General features: G+C 37.5%; 3 protein-coding genes across 3 annotated transcripts; all 3 read left to right on the forward strand.

Annotated features, from left to right (window-relative positions):
- Positions 1–491: 491 nt before the first annotated feature.
- Positions 492–1202, forward strand: LOC127862750 (uncharacterized). The gene has a single exon (XM_052402004.1). The coding sequence runs from the start codon at positions 492–494 to the stop codon at positions 1200–1202; it is 711 nt and encodes a 236-aa protein (XP_052257964.1).
- Positions 1203–1306: 104 nt separating this feature from the next.
- LOC127862751 (putative deoxyribonuclease TATDN2) lies at positions 1307–1651 on the forward strand. Its single transcript, XM_052402005.1, has one exon. It carries the CDS (start codon positions 1307–1309, stop codon positions 1649–1651), a length of 345 nt encoding a protein of 114 aa, XP_052257965.1.
- Positions 1652–8990: 7339 nt separating this feature from the next.
- LOC127862752 (uncharacterized) lies at positions 8991–9362 on the forward strand. The gene has a single exon (XM_052402006.1). The coding sequence runs from the start codon at positions 8991–8993 to the stop codon at positions 9360–9362; it is 372 nt and encodes a 123-aa protein (XP_052257966.1).
- Positions 9363–9674: the final 312 nt, after the last annotated feature.

Genomic DNA, 9674 nt, shown 5'->3' on the forward strand with positions numbered 1-9674 from the left:
AGCATCATGCAACTCTTTCTGTGTCTTGAAGTAAACTTTCAGAGGGTCCCAGTTTTGAAGAAGCCTATCAATGCACCTGAAAATAAGAACAACAATTAGAAGAATGTTAAACAATGAGACTATGTCCCTCACAGAGACACCTTTAACAACTTTGCACACAGAGAAGCCCCAGATCAGGCAGCTCCGGTATCATTTCTATGTATCTTATTTATAACTTATTGTCAGCAATTTATCTTAAAATCCTCTATATGCAAATAAAGTATACACTGATCAGACAGCTCCTGTCCTGTCTCCACACATCAGACCTCAATGAGAATAGGCTAGCCGATCTGTTATGGATCGGCACCAAGATCTTCGGACAAGAAGTATCTCCTGACGGGCTGCTCAGATATGTCAACCAACAGCGCGCAATCCCTGCTGATGCATACGTACCCAGTAAGGATGTTGAATGGCTGTCGAAGGTGTGCGAGAAGAATGGCTGAGTGGCTCCGATGGAATACTCTCTGCATCCAGTCAACAGTAAATCCCTTCTATTCCATTGGATGGTCCTGACTGTTCTTCTCTTCAGCTTGTCTGAAGCAGACCGTAGGAACTTTCAGCAGGGAAAGGAAGAGAGAGAGGAGGAATCAGATGTCCTGATTGAATTGGAGGAATTGGTGGAGGTGGACAGCGTGGGTTTCAACCTCGAGATAACCCGGACATATGAGCACTCGGGTCGAACCCGAGAAGTTGAAAATGACCCCATATCCGAGGTTGAACAAATACAAATACCAAGCTACCCTGGTCAAGACCAGTTAGTTGACGGGAGCCAGGAAACGGGCACCGGAGGAACCGTCTTGGTAGCATGGAATAGCCATTTTCATATAGACCGGACCAGTCAGAAACTGTTTGGCCACCAGGCCGCTTCCCTTGAAAACATCCTAACAGCAGATGTCGGGGTTATCCCCAAAGTAAAGGTTCAAGTGGTCGGTGGAGTAATGGTTTATTGCGATCCGGAAAGCTACCCCACCAGTATAAGACGTCAAAAGAAAGGGTTTGGAGCTGCAGTGGGTATACACCCCAAAAAGGTGCAGTTTTTTCCGCAGTCCAAATTCGAGGAGCTCAGGAACCTCCTGAGGTTAAAAACAGTAGTTGCCCTGGGTGAGATCGGTTTAGACCGATGTGCCCCGAATCCACTTGGAAACTACAAGAGGAGATCTTAATAAAGGTCTTACAACTCAGTATGCCTATCCGTCCAGAAATTCTACACATGCGAAACGCTGCGGATCAGCATTTCGGAGAAGTTGGGGCTAGATGTCTGCAAATCATGAAAGCTAATGTCGCCCCAACTCAACGTATCCATCTCCATTGTTTCACCGGAACTGTGGAGCAAGTGGTGAGCTGGTTGGAGACCTTTCCGAAGTGCTACTTCGGAGTAACGGGCATGGTGAAGGAGTTTGATAACTTCCAGAAAACGGCACTTAGGAGAATTCCGAAGGGCCATCTGCTCCTTGAAACCGATGCTCCCTATTTTAGAGCCAGGCAGGCAAGTGCGAGCACTCCAGCATTCATCGGAGAGGTGGCAATTGAAGTCAGCCGAATAAGGGGGAAGACGGTGGAAGAAGTCCTCGAATTCACCTCAGCCAACACCCGCATCCTGTACCAGATATAATCCCAGGTCGGCGAAGCCGGACACGGGAGTTAAAATGCTAAGCTCGCAAACGTATTTATGTTCTTAATGTTATCCATTTAAAAAAAACTTTGATGAAACTTTTGTACTTATGAGTATCATTTCTTGGTCGGCATGGCCAGACTGAGATCTTTACACCAATACCACATGGACACTGTATTCTGATGAGTCAAGAGTCTACAGTGAAATCAATATGACGAAGGAGTTATCAGCTCCATTTTGATAGAACAGTGGGGAGTGTGGTACGAAGCGGTTTTGGGACGAACACAACTCCCTGATAACGGAAGTAAAAACCCCGTTAGATGTCTCTTTCTGTGCGCCACATTAGAAGTACAAGCTGAAGTCGTAAAGACAACTTAATCACCCAGTATTTCTTTTTATTCTCGGCATCACTCTGTCCAGCTGTGGAGGATTGATTGCGGGACTACTCTTGTACCTAGGTGAGTACAATAGTGTGTTTCATATAGCTTATTACCAATTGTAAAAAGAGCTGTACCTTATTAAATAAATTTTATGCATTTCTTTTAAACAATAACTTACTTTGAGCGATTTCCGAATCAAGAAACATAGCTTTCATTGTTTCAGGCAAGGTATTCGCCGACGATAAAGACAAATGGTTCTGAGAAATGAATTCACACATGATAACATCCGCATTGGTGGTTTTCAATATTTTTTCAATGTTAGATCCTCGCATAATTGTGGAAATCTCTTTATTTGATGCTTTTATCTTCTTCCAATTAACGTGGCTCTGCGAGTCCACGTATCTTTTGCAGTCATTTTTTTCCGCCATGTGCACACAAAAAGTCAATGTTACAAGTTGCACAGTGTACATACGTTTTCCCTTTTAATGACGGCCCGAGGCATGGCCAGTATTCCCCATAGCTGGTTTTGTACTTATGCGTGTTTATTTTAGCATGTTTTTTCATTGGCGTGCCTATATCAGTGTCAGTGTCTGCTTCTGTAGAACGCAGTTTAAAATTACTCGCCATGTTTAAATATCCGGGCTAGTGATAACCTGCATTGTCCCCGGGAGGCTTGAATTGTAACGTTTCTTACTACGCAAGCGCCAAAATGATTATGATTGATAAATTACCCGCAATGACCGAAAATAAGCGAAAGTACGATTAAAAAACGAAATTTGACAATTCTAATCGACGGATCCGTAGTTTTTCAGTACAAATCCGTAGTGCGTAGTTTAGCAAAAGAATCCGTAGTAACTACGGCGAATCCGTAGTAGTAAACAGGTCTGTGTTGATGGTACAGAGGATTTTGCACCTGGTACCGTTGCAGAATTTTCGAGAATACAGAAATTCTGCTTTGAAAGATGTGATTGCAACCGCGAGTGCGCTAAAGCGCTTAGTGCTGAAAAAGTGTTCGAACACATTATTAACGTTAGAGAAATGGAGAAAAATGCTAAAGACCTTTATCTGATGGGCATATTGCAGGACGGCAGAAGTTCTGATGTCACTAAAAGAGGAATGAAAAGGTAGCGTAATAGATACACATTTAAGTTCAGTGGCAAAGTAGTGTGTCGAAGAACATTTCATCTGTGCTATGATATCGAAAGAAGTGCACTGAAAGGTATTATTTCGAACATGTTAGAACATAGGGTTGTGCCAAGAAACCACGGAGGCAGACTTCCTGAGCGCGCGCTATGCATCGACTACGTTCAGCGTATTGTGGCATATCTTCTGAATTGTGCAGAGCTGGAGGGGATTCCTTTGCCAGCCGCACCATGAGGGCGGGATAATATTCCACCAAGATACCTGCCGGCGAGCTTAACAAAACTCGACCTGTTCCAGGATTATCAGCAGAATTGTGCGTCCGACAAAAGGACTATAAAACTCACTGCTTTCAAGTCCATTTGGTCAAGCTGCGTGCCACATAGTCACGGGATGATATCTGTGTCATCTGCGATAATTTTCGAAAACGCGTGGTGGACGCTATAGAAGAGGATGAGAAATTGGAGGCGACAGACACATACGGTGATCATATCAGGCAGGATAAAAAGGTCACTCAATTAATAAATAACTTATACTTTTATTTATATTAAGATATGTGGAGCTGATTATTACCAAAATGGACCCTAAACCGTTTGCTATAGTACGTATTTGTGAGCGGTTCATATGAAACAAGACTATTGCCAAGCAATATATTTCCCCTACCGGCTCCACCATTGTCAGAAATATTGTTTTAATATTTTTGCCATAGCAACCAGATTTTTCGACTCGGGAACAAAATATAATGACGTGCATAATGTCCATATTGCCATCTATCCATGTTTCAAGTTTCATGAAAATATTAAAGCCCCATTACTACTCAAAATCAACGAAATTTTCGTACAATATTTCGTAAAATAAAGGTAAACAATTAAAAATCAGTGTTCCTTATGGCAATTACCGAAATTTCAACGCCAGATGTGGTCTGGTAAAGTAGATGTTTGTAGATACAAAATGCTCGTTATTATTATTGTTTTGCATATTTAATTCCATTTTAATTTCCCGCAACGATATCTATTCATACGACACATCAAAACTAACATGGTACAATTTTAGTGTTTGTGTGTCGTATGAATAGATATATTCGTGGGAAATTAAAATGGAATTAATTGTGTCACAAATAAATATAAGAGGGCAAGGATGGCTCTGAATCGCTAACCTGACTTACCTTGCTACATCAACTTAAATTCTATCAGACCCATATACAATCCCCAGCCAGATTTCATTAATTAATACATTCTGACAAAATTTCAGTAAGACGTGATGAAAACTGTGACCTCAAGATGTGATTTTTTAAGATTAACAAGAGATGTGTTTGTCAAAAACACAATGACCCCTATTGCGCCGCTTTAAAGCCATATATTTGACATTGACCTTTCATCACTCAAAATGTGCAGCTTCATAAGTTCAGTTACACATGTATGCGAAATATCAAGTTGCTATCTTCAATAATGCAAAAGGTATTGCAAACGTTAAACCAAGATATAAGTTTTGGGACACACAATGAATGACAGACAGATCAGATTAAAACTATAACCTCTATTGTCTACACAAGGTTATACTATTATTTGACCTAGTGACCTAGTTTTTGACCCCAGATAACCCAACCCAGATTTTATCAAGATAAACATTCGGACCAAATTTCATAAAGATTGGATGAAAAATGCGACCTCTATTGTCTGCACAAGGTTTTTCTATTATTTGACCTAGTGACCAAGTTTTTGACCCCAGATGACCAAAATACAATCCCAACCCAGATTTCATCAGGATAAACATTCTGACCACATTTCATTAAGATTGGATAAAAACTGTGACCTCTATTGTCTACACAAGGTTTTATATTATTTATGTTTTTATATTATTTGACCTAGTGACGTAGTTTTTTACCCCAGATGACCAAAATACAATCCCAACCCAGATTTCATCAGGATAAACATTCTGACCACATTTCATTAAGATTGGATAAAAACTGTGACCTCTATTGTCTACACAAGGTTTTATATTATTTTTATTTTTTTTATATTATTTGACCTAGTGACGTAGTTTTTTACCCCAGATGACCCAAATACAATCCCAACCCAGATTTCATCAAGATAAACATTCTGACCAAATTTCAAAAATGGATGAAAACTGACCTCTACTGTCTACACAAACAATTTTTGACGCACACACAGCGGACACCGGACATCACACGATCACATAAGCTCAAAAACTGTGACCTCTTCTGTCTAAACAAACAATTTTTTGACGGACACACACACACAACGGACGCCGGACATCACACGGTCACATAAGCTCACCATGCCACTTCGTGACAGGCGAGCTAAAAAACGAGCATGTCGTATCTTCAAAAATCTATGTAATCATACAACATCTAGCATTGAAATTGTGGCTATTGCTATAAGGTACACTGATTGTTAAGGTCTTAACTTTATGTTACGAAATACTTAACAAAATGAACGTTGATTTTAGGCGTTATAGAGGCTTTAAAGTCTGAAATTTCAATGCCGTGTTTTGGTGGTATATACATTGGCAGCTGTTCCGTGATATGTATGATGTCAGCAAAATATTAGGTCTTATGCGTGGGAAAGTACTCAAAGAGATGTTTTGCTCAGGATTTTCAGACTTGTACTACATATACAAGCTCTTAAGATAGTCAGTAAGTACTTTTGTCTGTTTCTTTTCCTTATGTTTATTTACTTTCTTGGCGTCAGCTTTCCCTGGCTGAATGCGACAATCATCTTCTCTGCCTAGAAAATCTATTTCAGATTCTGCTACAGACTTGAATATGCAACTTCTCTTCTCTTTCACCATAACTATGGTTTTGTCTTCGATCAGTCCGAGGGATCTTCTCCTGAGGCGTTACTACGCTATTTGGCCTGAAATTAATCTGTGGATGTTCGATCATACTCTGTTTATATTTCCGGATACACGTTTTGCTTTATGAATTTCTGCCATCAGAACATTTCCAGTTAGTAATTTTCTTCGAACTAACTTTCTACTTTGTGGTGTAAGGTTAAGCATCGACACCTCTAATTCTGTTTTCTTCATTGGAGAAAGGCTCAAGCTCATTTGATGTAGATGAATAGCTTTTTGTCTTAATATTAATACGATCTTTTTCCTGTTTTTTATCATGATCTTCTTTCTCAGCTCTATCACTTCCGACTTTAATGACTAGATTTCTCTGTGAGCTCTTCTTAATGCTCTTAATTTTTATTTTCCTAGCTCCTTTACCCTTTTTGGTTAAGGATAATTTTACAATCAATGCCCTTTACTCTGTAGGACTGTTGGCCGTTACCCCACCCAGTTGTTATTGTATTGTGTAATTTGAATAAGGTTCGTTTCCGATTAAATATCATAATCAAAGTAAGAATTTATATGAAACATTAAAGATAAATATCTTATTAATTGATTTAAAGTCATAACCAGTGTTAATCTTGTGAATTTGTTCACGATTTAACTTATTATTGTTGTTCGCGCTTGCATCTTATTCATTCATTAAGTCCGCCATTTCGTATGAAGTTCATTGGTAGTTATTTTTATGTCGTCACATGTCATTGATTATCAGGTTATACCGAGGGTTAACCGTTCTGTTACAGTTAGCCATAACTTGAATAATTTAACAGTTGATAGAAAGAATGATGGTACTAGTATGAACAGTGATACAAAGAAGTTATGTAACAAAGAGTGTAATATTTCACAGCTTGATAATGCTTGTCAGACAAATAATAAAAATGTTGTTTTGATAAGTGCTGTTAATATTTCAAGAACAAGTACATGTTCAAATAATAGTCAAACTACAAGTAGAGAAAATGATGGTATGGTGATGGAAGAATTAGATTTAGTACAGACACAAGACAGTGATAGAAATTTAAAGTTAGTAAAAGATATGATTTTAGAAGTTGTTAAACCTACATGGCAAGAAGTCTCAAAATATGATGTTGAAGTAAAGTATTATTGGGCAAGATTGGATTCAATGGTTGTAAAAGGAAATGTTCTGTACAAGAAATGGGAAGATGAAAATTGTAAAGATGTTTTTAAGTTACTAACTGTAATACCAAAGTCATATAGAGATACTGTTTTGAAACATTTACATAACAGTAAGACATCAGCTCATTTGGGTATAAAGAAAACACTAAGGAAAGTTAGAGATAGGTATTCTAGTATGCTTTGAGAAAAGATGTAGAACATTGGTGTAAGACATGTGATGTTTGCAGTAGTAGAAAAGGTACCTTAAGAAAACCTAAAGCTCCTTTAAAAACATACAATGTTGGTTAACCTAATGAAAGAATTGCAATTGATTTTATGGGTCCATTTGTCAAAACAAAAAGTGGAAATAAATATATGATGATTGTAGGAGATCTATTTAGTAAATGGACTGAGTGTTATGCTATTGCAAATTTAGAATATTGTACTGTTGCTAAAACCTTAGTGAATAAATATATAAGTAAATGGGGATGTCTATCATTATGTCACACATATCCAGGAAAAAGTTTTGAGTCAAAGTTATTTTTATAAATGTGTCAGTTGTTAGGTTTAGAAAAGACAAGATCATCTTCCTTTCATCCTCAAGGAAATGGTTTCATTGAAAAACCATAATTCTACTATTATCAACATGCTTTCACCTTATGTTTCTGTAAAGATGACTGGGACGAACACATTGATTTAGTTCTAATTGCATACAGGTCATCTGTCCAGTCATCATCAGGATTTTCACCAGCAATGTTACATCTTGGTAGAGAATTAAGGTTACCAGTTGACATGATGTTTGGTGCCACTGAAAAAGATGAAGCTGAAATAGAACATATAAAAACACAATATGTCACAGATTTAGAAAAGCGATTGCTCATTATTTATGATATGGCTAGAAATTACATTGATATTGCTAGAGAAAGCATGAAAGTAAACTATAATGTTCATTTAAATTACAAAATCTATAATGAAAATTACTTGGTATGGTATTACCATCCTGTGAAAAAGAAGGGACTTAGTAGTAAATTTCTTAGAACATGGACTGGTCCTTGTAAAATTATAAACAAAGTTAATGATATTCTTTATAGAATAAAAACTGGCCCAAGGACAAAAGCAAAAATTGTCCATCATGATAAACTTAAACCTTATAAAGGAAAATTAATACCTGATTGGTAGTGGAATGTGATCTATAGCTCATGTATCTTGATCTGAAACGAATGGAAATGAAATATTAACATACTATGCAACCTCAAAAAAAATAATATATATATATATAGAAGAATGATATTTTGTTTACAGCAAAAGTTTCGATGCGGGTTATGCGATGATTTACTTTTTCCCTGCCCAGAGACCCTGCCTTGTGCATCTCAAAGAACAACACAGTGGAATCAGTTTCAAGTGCAAGTTGTGTCGGAAAATCTTCAGAAGAAACGATAACCCCCACAAATGTGGAGCCACAAAGGACGATTTTTTATCAATTTAACCAGCTAAATGGAAATAAGGGACAAGATGCGGAGAGAGATATGGAGACATTTATGAAGAAAGCTATGGAGGATTGGTGTGTTGACTTAGAGAAGAAGAGGAAGAAAGAACAAGAAAAGTTAAATGTTTTATTGGAGGAATTGGATGTGAGCGAGGACGATGAAAGTGAGACTGATACTTTTGAAAGTTACCAGAAAATGAATTGGGAGAGCGAGGTTTTATTGTATGAACTAGATCAATTGGAAAATAAAGAAATATAATCAGAAGAAAACAGGAAGAAAGAAGAAAAACAAAAGAAGGAAGAAGAAGAAATGAAAAAGAATATGTAATTATGAAAGAAGAAGAGAAAAAAAAAGAAGGAAGAAGAAATGAAAGAAGAGCAGAAGAGGGAAGAAAAACAAAAGGAAGAACTGAAAAAGAACAAGGAAGAAAAGAAGACACAAGACAAATCTATTAAAGAAGAACAGAAGAAGGAAGAAAAACTAAAGAAAGAAGAAGCAGAACTGAAAAAGAAGAATGATGTAATTATCAAGGAAGAAGAGAGGAAAAAGAAGAAGGAGGAAGAAATGAAAGAAGGGCAGAAGAAGAAGGAAGAAAAACTAAAGAAGGAAGAACAACTGAAAAAGAACAAGGAAGAAAAGAAGGCACAAGACAAATCTATCAGAGAAGAACAGAAGAAGAAAGAAAAACATAAGAAGGAAGAAGCAGAACTGAAAAAGAAAAATGATGTAATTATGTAGGAAGAAGAGAGGAAAAAAAGGCAGAAGAAATGAAAGAAGAGCACAAGGAGACGGAAGAAAAAGCTTTGAAAGAGGAAGAAGTTCAGGAAAAGGAGCAGGAAGAAAAGAAGAAAAAACATCTGAAAAACGGAAAAATATTATTGAAACCGAAAACATAAACAAAAGACAAAAACTATACAAGATGGACACAACAGACGAAACTACCGTTAATATGGAAGAACTGGTCGAGGTAGAGGCAAAAATCCAGCAGCTCAGAAGGATGAGGAGGACCTTGGTGGCCGAAAGGAACGAGTGCACGGCTTACCAAGAGGG

This window comes from Dreissena polymorpha, chromosome 16 (genome assembly GCF_020536995.1).
Source record: "Dreissena polymorpha isolate Duluth1 chromosome 16, UMN_Dpol_1.0, whole genome shotgun sequence".
Taxonomy (NCBI): Eukaryota; Metazoa; Mollusca; class Bivalvia; order Myida; family Dreissenidae; genus Dreissena; species Dreissena polymorpha.

Bases quoted from the DNA above. Each gene is read 5' to 3' on its own strand.
- LOC127862752 (XM_052402006.1), top strand. From the start codon at position 8,991: ATGAAAGAAGAGCAGAAGAGGGAAGAAAAACAAAAGGAAGAACTGAAA.
- LOC127862751 (XM_052402005.1), top strand. From the start codon at position 1,307: ATGAAAGCTAATGTCGCCCCAACTCAACGTATCCATCTCCATTGTTTC.
- LOC127862750 (XM_052402004.1), top strand. From the start codon at position 492: ATGGAATACTCTCTGCATCCAGTCAACAGTAAATCCCTTCTATTCCAT.